The 18,332-nt window shown below is 43.3% G+C and overlaps 2 protein-coding genes across 2 annotated transcripts in view; one reads left to right on the plus strand and one right to left on the minus strand.

Moving 5' to 3' along the window:
* Window positions 1–5,457, minus strand: part of LOC146854949 (uncharacterized) — a 110,407-nt gene extending 104,950 nt beyond the window's left edge. The window contains exon 1 of the mRNA XM_085651060.1: window positions 5,371–5,457. Within this exon, the coding sequence (XP_085507186.1) occupies window positions 5,371–5,457 (87 nt within the window). The remainder of the gene's footprint in view (window positions 1–5,370) is intronic.
* Window positions 1–18,332, plus strand: part of RESF1 (retroelement silencing factor 1) — a 322,229-nt gene that overhangs the window by 225,049 nt on the left and 78,848 nt on the right. Inside the window, 1 exon segment of the mRNA XM_085652380.1 lies at window positions 10,459–16,870. Within this exon segment, the coding sequence (XP_085508506.1) occupies window positions 10,489–16,870 (6,382 nt within the window). The 5' untranslated portion in view covers window positions 10,459–10,488.

The following is an 18,332-nucleotide window of genomic DNA, read 5'->3' on the forward strand; positions in this document are numbered from 1 at the left end:
ATGACCAGGTATGGGAGGAATTGGCCCAGATCAGACAGTCAAAATACATGTATTAGCCTAGTTCTTTCTTGGTATCTCAAGACAAAGAACAGGACAGAGTAATACTGGTTTGCAATAATTGAACACAGAGCACCCTGCTATATATATTGCAAGTCCTAGGGAGAAGATCTTTATTCATCAAAAATACATCTGTCAGAAAAGCAAAGCAGCAGGTAGGTGCACAAAATACCTGCCATTAACATTTTATCTGCTGTAATCAAATTATAATGGTGTGCAAACCTATCTCCATTTATGAACCTCACAGATATGGGGTGAGACTGGCCTGCTGGAAGAGGGATTAGAGTACTGGCAAATTAGAATAGTAAGGAGTTATGGGAAATGTTTTCTGTAAGAGCACCTTCAAGGAAAGGGTGCAAAGAAGGGAGCTAGGAGCCAGAAATTACGTAGAAATAATTGACAGCAGGAATCAATGTGTGAAGGAAAGCAATAAAAGCAAACCTCTTTAGATGGAATAGAAAAACACCATCCCCTTGATTCTGTACAGAGAAAAAAAGATAACCACTGACTTTAAAAAAAATTTAAAACCTTGAAAATAACAAAATAAAACACCACCTGATTTCACATTGTCGGCTATAGTTGAACATATTTATGGATTTTGTAAGTCGAAGCTCTGTTTTAGTTCAGATACATTCCCCTACCTCACAAGTATGTTCCTTAGTATAGCAGAAGAGATGGTTTCAAAGATCGCAGCAACCTTGATAAAAGTATTTCAGAGTTTTGAGTAGTGCTGTTTTTGTTGTAGTCAAACAAGTAAATATATCTACTTTAGAATCATACAATATCCAGTTTGATGTACTTTAAGGTTTGCAATCGCATCGTGAAAAAGGAGCCACCTGAAGAAATTTGAAGGGGGCCAGTTAAGTTCTTGCAGGAGTTTGGGGATGTGGCTGCGGTGGGGAATGTTCAGGACCAGTCTGGCTTTGGGGTTTTGAACGTTCTGTAGTTTCCTGAGGAGTTTTTGGGTGAGTCCTTCGTAGAATGCATTAACGAAGCCTAGTCTGTTGCTGATGAGTGCATGGGTGATCGTCTTACTGGCCTCGGTGGGAATCGTTCTGAAGGTTTTTCGAAGCAGGCAGTGTGGAAGCATGACGAGGAGACAGCGTTGATCTGGTGGTTCATAGTGAGCGAGGAGTTCAGTATGATGCGTGTGTGGGGTTCCTAGCACTGAGGGCCTCCAGGAGTCTTCCCAAGCGGATGAAGATGAGGACTTTGGTCTTGTCCGAGATGAGCTTGAAGCAGCTGTCTCTCATGCAGGTGGTACCGCTTTACTCCTGTTTCGGAAGCTGTTCTGGCGATTGTGGGCTAGTTGGTGAGGGAGAGGATCAGCTGGGTTTCGTCGGCATAGGAGATGATGTGGAGTCGGTGGTTCCTGACTATGGCTGTGAGCGGAGCAATGTAGACGTCAAAGAGAGTAGGGCTTAGGAAAAAGCACTGGGGGACTCTGCATCCGATCTCAGTGGGTTCTGAGAGGAAAGGTGGTAGTCTGACTTGCTGTGTTCTACCGGTGAAGAAGGAACGGATCCAGTCCAGGGCTTTGTTTCGGATGCCGGCGTTGTGGAGTCTTGTGCTCCTGGTGCTGAGGGAGACTGTCGAAGGCGGACGAGAGGTCCAGGGGGATGAGGGCTGCTGTTCCTCCCCGGTGGAGTAGGGAGTGGATGTCATCGGTGGCAGCGAGTAGGGCGGTTTCGGTGCTGTGGTTGCTTTGGAAGCCGGATTGAGAGGTGTCCATGACGAGGTTGGCTTCGATGAACTCTGAGAGTTGGGTGTTGAAGGCCTTCTTGATGACCTTGGCTGATAAGGGAAGCAGGGATATGGGTCTGAAATTCTTGAGGTCTGTCCGGTTAGCCGACGGTTTCTTCAGCAGGGGCTTGATCTTGGTGTGTTTCCAGTCATCCGGGAAGGTGATAGTGTCGGTAGTGCAGTGTATTTTGGGGGTGATGGCTTTGTGGAAGATGTGGTGTGGGCAGGGATCAATGGGGGCTCCAGAGTGAATGCTGTTCATGGTCTTGAGTCGTCCGTGGTAGGCGGAGTCCAGTTGAGCAGGATCTTTCGGGGGTCGTCATTGCCTGTGGTGGTGGCAGGAGTGATGGGCTGGTCTTGGGTGTCGAAGCTGTTATAGATCTGCTTGAGCTTGTGATGAGGTGCTGAGTTTGTTGCAGAGGTCTTAGGACGGTGGGACTTCTGTGGTCTCCTTGTTGGGGTTTGGTGAACTCCTTGATGGTGAAGAATTATTTGCTGTGGGACTACTGCCTGCTTAAAATTTGTTTTTTTTAAACCATACTCAAAGGGAGAGGGACCCTTGGGGACCCCTTCCAATTTGCAAATGGGTTAAAGTTGGTGGTAAAGTGTGAATGTTTTGCGACCGCTTTTCGGTTGTAAGACATTTGTACATACCGTTCAGATTCGTATTAGTTTGGAACGCCCTAAACACGCCCCTGCCAAATACCGAATCACAAACACAAATTGTGATATGCTAATGTGCTACGGAATCCCAATTTGTATTATGTACATTTGAAAAAAGAATTTTGGCAGTTGAAAACGGGCGAATCGGCCATTTCCTATCAGAAAATTGCTTCATACACGTGGCCCATAGTGTCCACCAGAAACCACGTTACTGGGTAGATGTGATATCCACCAGACGCACATTACTGAAGATAAATAACTTGTTCATCTGTGGAGGAATGTAGCATTAAGGATAGTTTGCTCTTAACCATTCCCGCATCACAGAGATTGGAAAGATTCCTACCAAATTCTTTACCTTTCATGATTTCTCAGAATCCTTCTCAATGGGTTGCCAAAATACCAGTAACCTCCTAAAAGATGTCATTTATTGGTGAAAATTTGAGAAATTTTCTCTTTTTGAAACCTTTTTCTATAATCATCACATTTACCATTTCTATTAATAATGTAACTGGGTAAGTCTTTAAATTGCCCACTTTTGTACAGAATTGAGATATTCCCTCAATTTATGTATTTCTTCAGTGGATAAGCTGGTTGAAAAAAATAATTCAAGCTGGAAATATAACCATATCATAAGCCAATAACAGTTACACAATGTTTTGAGATGGATTCCTTTATAATGCAAAAATGTCAATAAAAATAAGATGCATGCACAGTTGGGGATAACGCAATGTTGGATTTAGGAATAATCTACACTGAATCGATAGAGCTACTAGTTTCAGTAGTTCTTTTAACAACTCAACGTTCTGCCCGCTATGTCTGATGGCACTGAGGCTCTATATACATAATGTTCCATGTAGCAAACTCATTTCTTATGTGTTAATGTGCCCACTTAACTTTAACAGTACGCATACAGCTGTTTAAATCGGATTGAACCTTAACATTCTATTCTGGGCACAATAACGTCCAATAGATTTTTTTTTTTTTATGCATCCCGCAGACCTCGATCTCCAGAGCACCCAGTGATTTAAAACACTCCAGACCTGTTTAATTTTGATAAACCAAACCTGAAGAACCAGTTCCAATTACTCCAAGTAATCAGTGATGGAGTATCTATAGATGTAATCATATGCATAGTTGCTGTGTTCACTTTTCTAGTAACTGGTAATATAGTATATGCCTCATCCTTATTGACTGGGCGTTTGCTGTAGTTGAGGATTGTTTGCCATGGCCATGTAGAGCTTGCTCTGCTTGAGACTCTGTCAAGTTTGACAGCTGCTCATATGCTTTGATTTCATGCTGGTACCACCAGAATTGTTTATCTTGGAGCTCTTAGTCTACAAACTGTATTTCATTTACTTTGACTGTTTTTGACGTTTTAACTCTTAGCGTTTTGTATTTGGTTGGATCACCTGTTTTCAAATATAAATCAAATGCACATTTGACAATGGGGTTAGACTGTATTGTCTTCACTCAACTATTGAATTGTGCCCTAATGATGCACAGTCATTCTTTCCAAGAGTACGTACAGTTGTTATGTTCTACATAGTGTGGAGTCTTTCCTGCAGCATACTCGTATCAGTAAATGCCCTTTAAGTGAGGGATCTGTTATCAATGATAAATAGTATAAGGGTGCACTGAAATAGTAGTACTGTGCACTTTGTGTGTAGGTCATCAGTGAGTAAATCTTTCTCTCCAACTGTGTACTGCGAATTTTGTATGTATTTTTGCACAGCGACCTGCAGAACTGATCCACAGCAGCAAGTACATTTTCTATGCAACCAACATAGAACACATTTGGGGCGTATGATAGAGGGGATATTCATAATTTGAGCCTTACAATGAATAAATGGATGAATATGTAATTTTACAATCAAGTATTTATAGATTTTCCTGGTCCATGATATGGTTGGTTATTGTTCACCTGTAGGGTTAGTTTTAGTAATTGAAGTGTTTATTGGTTGTTATTTGCTCATGGAATTCCCCCTCTAAAATGAACCATAGTGGGCATCCGGGGTGAATAATACTAAGTCCTAAAACCATGGCAAGTCAAAATGAGCGAAGTGGTCATTCTTTGTATGCCTTTCTTCCCGTGGGAAATTAAAATTAGACCATTTATTTTTTCATCCTTCTCTGCGGATTTTAAGTTCAGCAAGCAGACAGTGGAGGTAAAGGTTTTGTGAAGACCAAATGCAATGTGGGTGTTCAACTAAATGCATTATCCATCCCTCTATAGTGACTGTGTGTATAATGAGGGACGGACGCCGGTGTACTTTTGTGGGTTTATTCAGGTTACATGCACAGCGCCGGGAGCAATGTGCCCTCTCGGCTCGCTCTCATTTGCCCTTTGGCCAACATGGCCGCCAGTGTTCCCAGCCTCGTCACGGCCAGAACACTAGAACGCGACACTACATATCTTTCCCCCCCCCCCCTTTATCGACACTGCAACAATAACAAACAACTAGTACAGCGTCCAATATAGTTTTCTCTGTGGGAGATTACGTCTTCATGTCGAACTCTCGATACCTTTTGGGGAGCACCACTGTCCTGCCAGCGCGGGTGTGTCTCAATGTCGTGCACCCCCTGGTGTCGCTGCTACTACCGGGTATGGCGGGATTTTGTGTCTGGCTTTCCTTATTCCTTGTGCGTCCTCTCCGTGGACCTCCCCTTGCTCTCTTATACTCTTGTCCTCGCTTTTCTTATGAGTACTAATGGTGTTGCTTTCCTCCGCATTGGTGCTCTTCGACTCGCAGTTGGCTGCTTCCATTTCTGTGTTTGTTTCTCCTCCTTCCTGGTTCCCCTCATCCTCTGTCTGATCGCTTGTCTCCTATTCGGGTCCAATTCAACACTTTATTGCATCTGGCCATTTTGTCCAAAGACCATATTTTCCCGTCGCTTAATCGGGCTGACCTCTGTTAGACCTCCTGGACTTGCAATGGTGTGCGATACTTGCTGTCGCCCTTCCTTCTCAGCTGAGCCAACTTCACTCGGACCCATTCTCCCTTTTCCAGAGATGCCTCTTGGACGTTGCGTCGCTTGTTGTAGTGGTCAGTGTAGATCTTTTGCGCCCTTTCCTGGTTGCTCCACACCACCGCTGGAGACCATTTACTTTGTACCGTTCATTTCTTCCATGCTACGTTGTCTCGCGTAAAGGGATCTCGGCCTCTTATATTTTGAACGGACTGTATCCTGTCTTGGTGGAGATGATCCGGTACGCCCATACTGTATTTTTGAGTTCAACTTCCCAGTTCTTACCGGCATTGATTGCTGCTTGTACTGACCCCATGATGACCCGATTCAACCTTTCTGCTAGACCGTTCCCGGCCGGGTGATATACCGGGGTGTGCTTGATCTGTATCCCATTCCTCTCCATAAATGCATTCCACTTGTCAGACTTAAACTGGGGCCCATTATCACATGTTATAACTCGTGGTATTCCTTCTCTCAGGAACGTGGCCGTGAGGAATGCCAGTGCCGCGTCTGTGTCCACATTTTCGCAAACCTCTACTTCCGGCCATTTTGAGTACCTGTTTACTAACACAATTACATATTTGGGTACACTCTGTTCATCCAGAATGGGGCCTAGTATGTCCACGGCCAACTCTGCCCATGGATTTTCCGGGTTGGCAAACTTTCCCAGTGGAGGCCGCAGAGTGGTTTGTGTCATGTCTGCATTGCTGCACCGAACACAGTCCCTGACGTGCCTCTCCACTTGGCTGTCTAGAGCCGGCCACCAGTAAGCTTGCTTGGCTCTTTGCTTGCTCTTTACTATCCCTAGATGTCCTTCATGCAATATTGTGATCAAACGCTTCACCAATTGATGAGGTGGAACCACTTTGTCTCCTCGCAGTATAAATACAGTGTTGTCGCTAACGAACAGTTCCTCCCTAACTTCGTAGAATTTGCGGTGTTCTGTTCCCAAATGTTTCTTCTCCGGCCATCCCGCAATTATGAACCGTTTGAGGGTGGTGAGACTAGCGTAGTTGTCGTATGCTTCTCTCCACTCCTGTGCACTTATGACCGCCTCCTGGTCCTCAGTGAAGGCTATGGTGTAGTCCTCTTCGCCCGTTGGTGCCGGCGCCTCCTCCATGGCCGCCGCCCGACTGAGGTAATCCGCGACTTTTTTCTTGGAGCCCGGGATGTATTCCATGTCGTACACGTAGTCCAACAACCTCAACGTCATTTTCACTATGCGAGGTGTGGCACTTGTATGTCCGCTGGATGTGAGCACCTTCACCAGGGGCTTGTGATCCGTCCGAAGTAGGAACTTAGATCCCCATAGGAACTGGCGGAAGCGTTCCATCGCCCAGATCGCCGCCAACATCTCTTTTGCTACTACACTGAACTTTTCTTCATTTGAGCTTAGGGAGTGTGCCGCAAAGCTGACCGTCGACACTTCCCCTTCTTCCGTTTGTTGCATCAGGAATGCACCTAACCCTCTATCACTCGCATCAGTGGTGAGGATGGACAGGGCTTGTTGGTCAAAGCCATGTAACGGTACTGTGTTGCAGGTGTCCTCCTTGATTTGGTGGAATTTGTCTTGGGACGCTTCAGACCATGCAAAGCCGTCTTTTCCTTCAGTAGGTGTCGCATGTTGTGCGTTTTTGTGGCAAAGCGGGGTACAAATTTACTAGAAAGGAACAGACATCCTCCTTGCTTCTCTGGGTAGAGGCATCCCTTATAGCCGCAGCATTCGCTTGTTTGGGTGTGACTCCTTTGTCGCTTATCTCATGGCCCAGGTACGTGACTGATGTCACTCCGAACCTGCACTTGTCCCATTCCGCTGTGAGTCCATTCCGAGCCAGAATGTGCAGGACTTTGTTTAGTTTTGCATCATGGTCCGATCTGGTTTTTCCCAAGACCAGGATGTCGTCTTGAAAATACTGAACTCCTTCCGTGCCCTTAAAGAGTTTATGCATCAGTATTTGGAATAACGCTGCTGCAGAGGCTAAACTGAAGGGCATGCGTTTGAATCGGTAGCACCCAAACGGCGTGATGAATGATGTTAGTTTCTTGCAAGTAGGGTGTAACGCGATTTGGTGATAAGCTGAGGTCAAATCTATGGTGGAAAACCATTTGACATCTTTCGTGAGGGCTAACATTTTGTTTATCCTGGGCAGCGGGAACTTATCAATTATGTTTTTGTTGCGCTCCCTCAAGTCTATACATAGGCGCACCTTCCCATTAGGTTTCCGGGCTATGACCAGGGGAGCCAGCCATTCTGCGCTTTCTATGGGTTCAATCACCCCATTATCCTCCAGGCGCTGCAGTTCTTGTTGCACTGCCTCCCTACAGTTGAACGGTATATTCCGTACTTTGTGGCTCACTGGCTGGGCTCCCTCCTTGAGGCATATCTTGTGAGTAAATTCGTCAAATTGCCGATGGTGCCTCCGAAGACCTTTGGAAAGCTCGTCTTCCACTTGTTGCTTTCGTCCACTTGCGGGTCATCTGTCATCACTTGGGTGATGCCTCCTGGGTTGAGTTGGATCCCTAGTTCTCCTTGATCAATCCACCCCAGCACTGAGGGTCCCTTCTCCGCCACGTATAGCTTCCCTTCCGCTATGCGCCCTTTGAATTCAAACTGTAGCTGACAATATCCCACCATGGGGATTTGTTCTCCTGTGAAGATAACCGGATGTATGTCCGAGGGAAGGAGGTGCTTGTCTATGATTTTTGCAAAGTCTCTGTCCCAAATACTACGTTGTATGATGGTGTACGGGGACCCCGAGTCGGCGAGCATGGAGACTTGAACTCCTCCGATGGACAGTTCACACAACGGTTTTCGCCTCCTGCCGCAGTCAATGCCTAAGACTTTGTCATCGATGCAGAGTACACTTTCTTCGTCTTCTTCACCTTCGCCTTCCTCCGTCTCTGAGTCTTGCGCTACATATTTGACTGCCGTCTTCCGGGGTTTTTGCCTACACGCCTTCTCAAAGTGCCCCATTACTCCGCAAAACAAACATTTTGCTCTGAAGGCTGGACACCGTTGGCGTTGGCCGCATGTACCCAACTTCCGCACCTGTAGCAGCCTTTCTTATCCTCTCCTTGGGGTCTTTGATTCGTGACCGTTCTTGTGGTATTTTTCTGGGGCTGTCTTGTTCTTCCCTGTGTTGGCTGTCTTCGCTCGTGGGTGCCGGGTTCTGTAACTTTGTTCACTGTCGCTCCACTGGCGCTGTCCTTTTTAGCGGCCTCCGCACATCTCTTCAACAGTTCCGCTTTCTTGACCACCGCTACAATCTCCTTGAGTGGTGCGTCGCCGCTGACCCATAACATCTCCTGTATGGATGTGTTCACCGTGTGCATGATGATCTGGTCTCTTATGAGGTTATCATGGAGTCCCCCAAACTTACATGTAGGCGCCAACTTCTTCATCGCCGCCACGTACTCATCCACCGATTCTCCTGCGTTCTGTTTCCTTTAGAAGAAGTTGAAACAGTCGATCACCGTGCACACTACCGGTTGATAGTGGCTATCCAGGTCTTCTATGGCATGTTGGAATACGTCGTCGTCACCTGCCTGCCTTGTCTTTTTTACCAAGTTCATGTACACCCTGAGGCCTTCTGGTCCTAAATTGTGTAGCAGGATTTTCTTTTTCCGCTTGCTCGGGAATACCTCGTCTCCTTCGTCCTCCAGCGCAGACAGGTAGTTCAGGAAGTATTCCTTCCAGTCTTCCCATCTCATGGCCGGTTCTCCCGGTTTTGGCAAGAAGGGAACCGGATTTGTAAGGGAGAAGGTTTGGGCGCACATAGTCGCTTGCCTTCGCTGTGGCTCCTCGTCCGTCCTGAGCGGTGGGCTCCCTGGTGCAGTTGTCTTGCGCAAGCTCGCCGGAGACGCAAGATTCTCTTCCCCCTTGGCCTGTCCTTGATGCGCCAGGGTCAAGTTTCTTAAGTTCGCAGCTCCACCTATGCTGGCTCTAGGGGCGCTTCTCGCGGTGCGTGTGGTCCTCAATGCACTCTGGGGTGTTCAGGATACCCAGTGGGAGAAGCTGGTCCCAGTGCTCCCGGTGTCCTCTTGGTGTACGTCTCGCAGCACCCCGCTCAGGTCTATACGTGGTGCATAGATGTGGGGCTAGGCACTAGATTTCCCAGGAGCCCTGGACTCTGGTTGCTGGCTGCCTTGTGTGGTGGAGGTGTGTGGAAACCCCTGTGGGGCTCCCTCCCCCCCCCCCTTGCTGCCACTCCGTTGCCTGTGCTGAAAGGTGGATCCCCCAGCCTTCAGATGCTCAATATGGCTTGTGTGGGGGAGGGGCGCCGCTTCACTCACGGTTCCTCATTTCATCTCGCTACGTTTTGGGCTGGAGCACTCCTCTTCCTGCCCCCCCCCCCACGCATCACGATCGTGCTCTTCCTGGTCTCCTCGATCCGAGGGCGGGGCGCTGCAGCCGCTCCTCTGCCGCGCTCTGTGCTCGCGCTATCTCGGTCCGCCAGTGCAGGCTGACGGCATAGCGAACGTCGATCCAGGTGCGTCCGCCTCACCCCAGCCTCGTCGCCATTTATAGTGACTGTGTGTATGAGGGACGGATGCTGGTGTACTTTTGTGGGTTTATTCTGGTTACATGCACAGAGCGCCGGGAGCAACGTGTCCTCTCGGCCCTCTCTCATTTTCCCTTTGGCCAACATGGCCGCCAGCGTTCCCAGAGCGTCACGGCCGGAACACTAGAACGCGACACTACACCCTCTTAACAAATGTCTCTGCAACATTAATTAGCTTGGACACATTGGCCCATTTTTGCTTTTTTTAGTATGTAATTTTGTCTCCAGAGTTACTCCGCCAGGTTATGTTGAGCGGTAAAACCCGCTTAATGTGTATATGTTGCATGCACAGTGTGATCTTTGCTAAGCTTTTGTCAGGATTTTCAGGTGACGTTTAGTAGAGACTAAAACAACAGTTACTTGCATAATTTTGTGAAGAGTATTCAGAGTTTTAGGAATAAAAGTTTAGGTGGCAATAATGATGTTAGAATGGTACTTAATAGCTTGTTCTTATTTTTGATTGCAGACTTTCCCATTTTAAAAAAAACAACGAAAGATGGACAAAAATGCAAGAACAGAAGAGTTTTTTGGCAGCAGGAATTTTCCAGAACACCAGCAATATTTTCCAGATAGCTCTACATTACGCATGTGTTCACAAAACCAGCAGAGTCCACTCTCCTACCGTCCAGGAACTCAAAGTCTACATCCTAGTATAGTTTCCACTCCAAAGTCACGGATTGCGAATAACTACTCCGGGATTTATACATCAGAGCTACTGCCGACATTAACGGTCTCCTCAGAGGTACCTGCACACAGGACAGGCAGTACAGTCTGTGCTGAAAGTAATGCACATTCACTAAAAAATGGATCTCTGGAAAACCCTCCAAGTTTTAAGCCAAACTATATGCCTTATTGTGTATCCAGTGCTGCTGCTACTCATGCAACTGAGTCTTCCTCACAAATTCCAACCAGCAATGGCAATTTGAAGGCGCAGCTTCTACCATCACGTCCTTGTATGTTCACAAGTGGCACTGGCAGCGCTGGGCAACAAACCTTGCAGCAACAACTGCACTCTGTCAAAGATCATGGAAATTATAATGTTAACCAAAAAAGCAACACTTTCCCAAATGGGATGCAGTTAGTATGGGTGCAATCTCAAAATTCCAATCAACCAGGTTTTCAACAAAGCGCAAACAAAACTGCCTCTCTTCGACCAATCAACCTAAACCTTAAATCTCTGCATAATATATTTGTTCCAAATGAACAGCCCAAATCCAGTTCTGCCCATGCAGCGGTGATGTATACAGATGTACCACATCAAAATACTCGTAACCGTTTTCAGACAAATCCACAGTATCTACATCCTCCAACAAACGTTACGCTTCAAAATACACCAATTTCAAAGCAATGTAACTCTATATATATTCTCCCTAAGGAAACAAACATGCATGTCAGTTCTCCGCAGCAAATGGCAGCCTTTCAAAATGTGCAGAGCCGAAGCAATTTTGCAAATGCATCTGTGTCAGATACCAGTGTGTCTAGCCAAAACCCATGCAGTCAGTCGCTACAGCATCCAAACTTTGTAAGCAATCAAAATCTTAACCACCACAATTATTTGACTCCTAGCTTTACTGCTAGCGAAGCAACTCAACCAATGCAATGCCAGCTAGCTAGACCGAGGAATGACATTTTACAAAATCAGCACTTGCTAAGGAATGATATCCCCTCCGGAAATCATTCTCCCACTGCGAATGTCTGCCAAATGAAGAGCAATTCATACATATCGCAGCAGAACTATTCCACATCCTTACAGCCTGAAAACACTGTTACATCTTTTAGTCACAACGGAACTGGATTAAATAACTTCAACATGGCTGAAGTTGCCATTTCACAAAACCCATATGTTAATGGAAATGCAATTCAAACTACTAGAGTTGTTTCTGGTGAACAAAGCCCACATACACCAACAACAGGACATCTGGTAGAAAATCGTTCTGCTTGTAACCCAGAAATAAACCACTGTGCCAGAGAGCAGGTGAGTCAGTATGTGAATGCCACAGCAAACAACCTGGGTGCAGAAGATGCAATGATAACAGAAGATGATATGATTAACGAGGCTAAAATCTTAATGCACGCTAAAGAGTACTTCTTAAATAGTTACAACGTCTTTAAAGAAAAACATAAGTTGTATAAATCTTCAACAATTAACACAATTAAGCCTATTAATAAACCCAGCCCCAACCTTTCTAATAATTTGAACTCTAGTTATGTTTCGAATGTGAGCCCAAAGGTTTCTTGTATTGCTGCAGACCATCCATCTCCTCCACCTTGTACTGCACAGACCCATGCAAGTCTTCTACCAATTACCTCAGAGCAGTTAGTGACCCAGAAGAACCAGGCCCAGCACACAATTGTTGAGCAGCAATGGAACTTCAAGGATAGATCATCAAATTTCAGTGGTCAGTTATTGGGTAACTATTGCTATCCGGACTCTGCTGCCCTTACCTCTATCAGTCCTACCGCTGGGGATAGGGAGACTCCTATTAGCAAGTTTTCAGAAGGAAAATATTTACAACTTGATAAAACTCCCACTGCTAATCATGATTGGATGTTTGAGAATAGTACAGCTATTTCTGATTTTTTGAGGACTGATAAAGTAGACCTACAAGAAAAAACAAATGTTAATATTGAGCCAGTTGACTTTTGTCAAAGCAATGATCAGTTAAAATTGGTAGCCAAAAGGGTGGAAAAGACGGCTGAGCTACAAAGAGAGAAACGCAATATTATTTCTAATAGCCAGAGTAGCAATCTAAACCCATTGCTGGCTCAGTTATTATTGAGAAATGGAAAATCGTTAAACTTTCCAGGGACATATAACACTGTTGAAACAGATCCCCGGGAACAGAGCAGAAGTTCATATTCAAACCAATCTGAAAGAAGTTCAATATTGACTGATTTATTAGTAGAGGCGACTCATAATTATTCAAAAGTAGCAGAGACAGATCCAGATTTTCCTAACTCTTCCCAGCAGCACTTTGGTGTGCCCCTTACTAATAACGACAACGTTTTGACTAATACAGTTAGTCAGTCCTGTTCCAATTCAATTGATTCAACTTCAGAAATTGTATCTACTTACCAACATGAACCTGTCAAAATAATGCCCAAACCTCTACCGACTAAAGCTGGTTTATCGAATGTGAGCGAGGACATATTCAAATCCTGTATTGATATGTTGGAAATACCAACCTCAAATAGACTTGTTCAATGTAAACCAATGCTGAATACAAATATAGATATCCCCTTACCCTGTACAGCTACTTGTGCTGAAAACGAAAAAGTTCAGAAAAATGAGCAACAAACCATAACTACGTACAAAAAAAACTTCCCTCTAAATAATCCAAATGGAGCCCATCCCAGTACTGTTCCTGGGCCAAAACAGGATTCTTTGAGTCTTAACGTGGTAAAGGCTGTTGAACCTCAAGTTGCAATTGTGAATCCTTTAATCCTGTCAAAGTCAAAAAGTCCAGTTGCTGATCAACAAAACAAATCGGTAGAACTTGAAAGTTGTCCAGTTATTCAAGAAGATAGCGTATGTAATTTTCTAGATAATAAAACACAGTGTGTGATTGTAGGTGCTCTACAACCAGCAATACCAGATATTTTTTCAGAAGCAAAACCTTCACATCTTCCCAATATTAGTACTGGCTCTTGTAAATCGGAATCCGACACAACTTTGACAGCCGCTACAGATAAATGTGAAATGGTTACACCGAGTGACTATTCTGACAGTCAAAGTGTAAATGAAAATTGTGTTAATCAGTGTCTTCAAACAGGGAAATTGACAAACCACCTAGAAAGCTGTCAGACCCCTGAACCTGTAGCTGTCCTATTACGAGAGCATGAGAAGTGTAACTCTTTTAAACCTCAAACTAGCCTGTTGTCTACTGAGAGTTCATTTTCCAGGCAAGACTTCAGTGTGGATGAGTCTGCCCTTTGCATTAAAGATGCATCTGATGAACAGTTAAAGATTTCTAGTATTTGCACGCTTGTGGAGGGTAATAGATGTTATGATTCACAGATTGCAAAAATGTTTGATAATATTTCTTTTAAACAATCCGAACGTTGCCAGACTTCTCTAGAAAATATGGTTTCAGATAAAACAAAAGAACAGGAATATAATCCTCTTAAGCACTCAGTTGCGTCAGACCTGGTGGAGCAACCGTTGGTTGATGTAGATAAATCCAAACACCATTCCTCAAATGGACAATCTCACCCTACTGAAAATAGCGAAGTAACTAATGAACACAGTCTAGTTAAGTCTAGTGAAGTAGTAGTAGAATGTATTTTGGAAGACAAGACTGAACAAATGCAGACTTGTTTGGACTCCGGCATTGTAGAAAAGGAACCTATTGATAAAAATGGTACACTGAACGAAAACCTGAATCCTTCAAATGCAGATGTGAGTGCAATAATGGAAAGTATTTGCAGTAAAGAAGAACAATCCACAGAGCATTATGCTTTAATGCAAATGGAAAGCGAAACCTTGGATTTAGAGACACTACCTTCAAATGATGAGCTAAATCAAGATGAGCATTTTTCTGATGTTGTAAGTAATACCAACAACTGTTTTGCTATTGAAGAACACTATGATGGCACCTCGCAGAAAGAATTTCTGAATGACCAGCTGTCTGCTCTTCAAAGAGAGTTTCCTTATGGCTTTGAACCACCTGAAAGTACAGATTATCTGGAAAAACACTTGTTGCCAGGAAAAAAAGATTTTGATATGAAATATTGCACTATTGCTAGGGAATCTCCACTTAATACTAACATTTTTCCGCTGGTTGATTGTGGTCCTAATAAAGATTGTTCTACAAGTTGTGTAACTGAGCAAAACGTTTCTGGAAATAAGTCAGTGGCTACTAAGCTTAGTAATAATGGTAGTGTTTCTTCACTAGACACGTGTGATTCGCAACAGAACTCTTTAATTCAAGGTATACCAAACGGTGAGACTCCTCAAGGTCATGGGGTGCAGTTTGATGAGGAATCCAATATTTTTCCAGAAGACATTAGTGATTCTGAAAAGGATGACTGTATTAGTAACATAAAAATTACAGTTCTTGATTCAGAACAAATGATTAAGTTTTTTCCGGAGATGTCCTCCCATTCTGTCACTAACACCAACACGCAGTGCAGTCAACAGCAGAGTCAATGTGACAATACTATAAAGGCCAAAAAAAATCAGACTCCACTTTACTCAAACAAACAAGACCTAGCCTTGCCGAAAGGTACTGATGAAAACTGCTCATCTACAGATACAAAATTATTTTGTTGTTTGCTTCGTTGGTTGTCATCTGAATATAATGATGTGCCAAAATGTTCATGTGTGCCTATCCATAAAAAAGATGGTATTGAGAGCTCTTTAGGCTCTAACCAGACAAATTGCAAGGAACAACCGGATAACTCCACCAATGTAAAATGTTTACAGGATGAGTTACCAGCAGACTGTATAGAGGCCAGTAGTGTACAAACGTCAATGGAGCAAAAAGGCAAACCGCGACAAAATCGTTCTGCAACCAAAGACAATGTTACTAGATCAAAGGCTGATTGTCATACCAGCCCTGTAGGAGTAAAATGCAAACCATCGAAGAATAATCTCAACAAACCATTGAATAAAACAAAAAATCAGATAAAACCTAAATATCAAGGAATAAAGAGACGACTTAAACACTCTACACCTAACCCTGATTCAGGTGAGGCTTTTATTGGATTCAAATGTAAAGTCCATCCTTCTAATGATCCTGTACCTAATGCAGATTTGTGTGTTAACAACTCTCTTCCTGTAGGGGATCAAAAACATAGCATGAAGGACTTTTTAACCGAAAAGAAACACAATAATCTAGCTCTTAAAGGTAAAATGAAAAGTGGAAAATTAGTTCTTGAAACAGACTGCCTGAATTTTAGTAACTCCACATTTGGTAGACCTGCACATGTTACATTGAACATGAATGACAAGGCTGAGGAAATAAACACGCTCAATGAGAAAATGAAGGGTATTGAAGTTCATTCAAATATCCAGAATAGAAAGCGGCTTAACAGTGATGCTGAAACATGTCTGTATGCTGGAGAAAAAAGTGCAAACCGAGAAATGTCAAAGGAAAAGCTACCATCAGCGGAGCCTGTTCCATTTCAGTGGGCAACAACTGAATCAAATGTTAAGGTACTAAATCAATCAAACCATGCTGAAACTGTTGTTAATAGGCATACCCTAAAGGTACAGGAACATTTTCAGCGTCGAAAAACTGAGCTCAAAAAAGCTGCTAAGAAAACGTCTATGAGATGTCAAGGTGCTAACAAAAATAAAATGAATAACCCTATCCAAAAAAGAAAATCTCAGAATTTGAAATGGAAAAAAAGAGACTTCGCTCTAGAAAATACATTGGAGTTTTACATGTCACCTGGTATACCACAAAAATCTTTCATTTTGAAGTCCTGGTCCTCTGCAAACGTAAACACCTTATACAGTGCTGAAACCAAGGATAACCGTCTGAATGACAAAGGTCTACAGAAACTTCATAGCAATGCATTGATTTTGAGCAAGGAAGCTGATATTAAAAAAAAGACTTCAATTCCAGGACAAGAGGCTAAGGAATCTAGCAAACATTATCTTAATAGAGTTGCATTTAAAAGCGCTTCATCAGAAAAAATACATCTTAGAAGATTAGACTTTGGATTGTCATGTGGCAAATTAGTTGGAACCCAAAAAACACTAAAAGCATTTGACTCCTCCGCTAAAGGCCCCATTTCACAAAATGATGTGCAAAAATCAAAGGTGCTAGAATTTAAACTGTGTCCAGAAGAAATGTTCAACTGCAGTGCTACGGATGAATCACACGAAAGTGGCATTGCAGTACCCGACAAAGAGAAAAGCTCGATCGAAGGTACATTTTTAATTTGCAGAATGGGTAGAATGTTATTCTATATATGCTGTTTTTTGTGTACTAAACTGCTGTATGATGAGTGTAGTAAATCTTGTTTACTTTTAATTCTTGGTCTCCACCATAGTTTATTCAGTTTAAAGCAACAATTGACAAATTAGCTGAAGCAGTACTTTTAAATTTAGCGGTGCCTTTTTCTTGAAACAAGTAAAATGTTAAGTTGCCGAGACAGCATAGCTTCACACAGAACAAGCACTTGTTCATGCATTAGGTTTCGCCTAAGTGATTAATAAGCTATTTTTTGTTGTAAGTTGTAGCTTGCTCTGTAGTTGTAATATATAAATTACAGAGTCTGTTAAAGTGTTATGACATGTTTATGTACATAGAGGCAATATATTGTGCTGTTACTAGTGGTATAGTGCGGGTAAGTAACAACATTTTGAAAAAGGGAAATAATAGAATTAATTGATGTAATAGCAATATTATGTGTTTAGAGGAGTTTTTACAACTTATCCCCGTAGCCACTGCACCTGAAGCACTATTGAAATCATAGCCCTAATTCCTACTAGAGAACTGTAATTGTGATTGTCTTATTTAGTAGTAACATTTAGCAATGATCTGGGTTTCTTTGGGATCCCCAGAGCTTTTGGTCCCAGAGCCACTGCACAAGCTACACCATTCAAATCAAGTCCATATTTACTGCAATTGTGACTGCCCGTTCAGTAGTCAAAGATAGCAATATTATGTGTTAAGTGGAGTTCTGCCAAACTTTGAGCCTGGTGCTGCTGCACCATTCAAATCATGCCACTGTTGTCTGCAAGGTACCTGCACTTGTGACTACCTGTTTAGTAGTAAAACATAGCAAATGTAGGTGTTTATTGGGGTAGCTAGAGCTTTTGGTCCTAGTGTTACTGCGCCAGCGTCACCATTGAAATCATAACCCTGTAGTCTGTAAGGTAACTGCACTTGTGGCTGCCTGTTTCGTAGTAAAATATAGCATAGCTCTTGTATATTAACATCATTTTTAACACGCTATGTGTATTACAACATTTAGAATTTGATCATAATGACCAAATAGATTAAGTTGAAATATTCAATTTGATAATACCTACGAAGTGCAAAGTAGGTACTGAGGCATTAATAGGACATGCCACAAATGTTCTAAGGCTAAAGCAACTGCTTTACACAACTAAGTAATAAAAAGCAAGCATTCCAGCATAGTAAGAAGCTGTATGCCTTTTCTGTGGTTAGAGATCTTATCTTAACAGTGAATGGGGCTTAAACAGTGTGAACAGCTTTAGTAGAAGTATCGTAAATGCGTGCAGCCAGGGGAAGTTTAAAAAAAGGTTTCAAACAAAAACCAATGGACACAGTAATTCGGCGTGGGAACTGATAAGAGCCCCCTTTTAAGATATGTTGAATACAAGACTTTTCTTAAGCACACTGCAAGTGCTGTGCAGGTGAA

This window comes from Triturus cristatus, chromosome 4_1, assembly GCF_964204655.1.
Source record: "Triturus cristatus chromosome 4_1, aTriCri1.1, whole genome shotgun sequence".
NCBI lineage: Eukaryota > Metazoa > Chordata > Amphibia > Caudata > Salamandridae > Triturus > Triturus cristatus.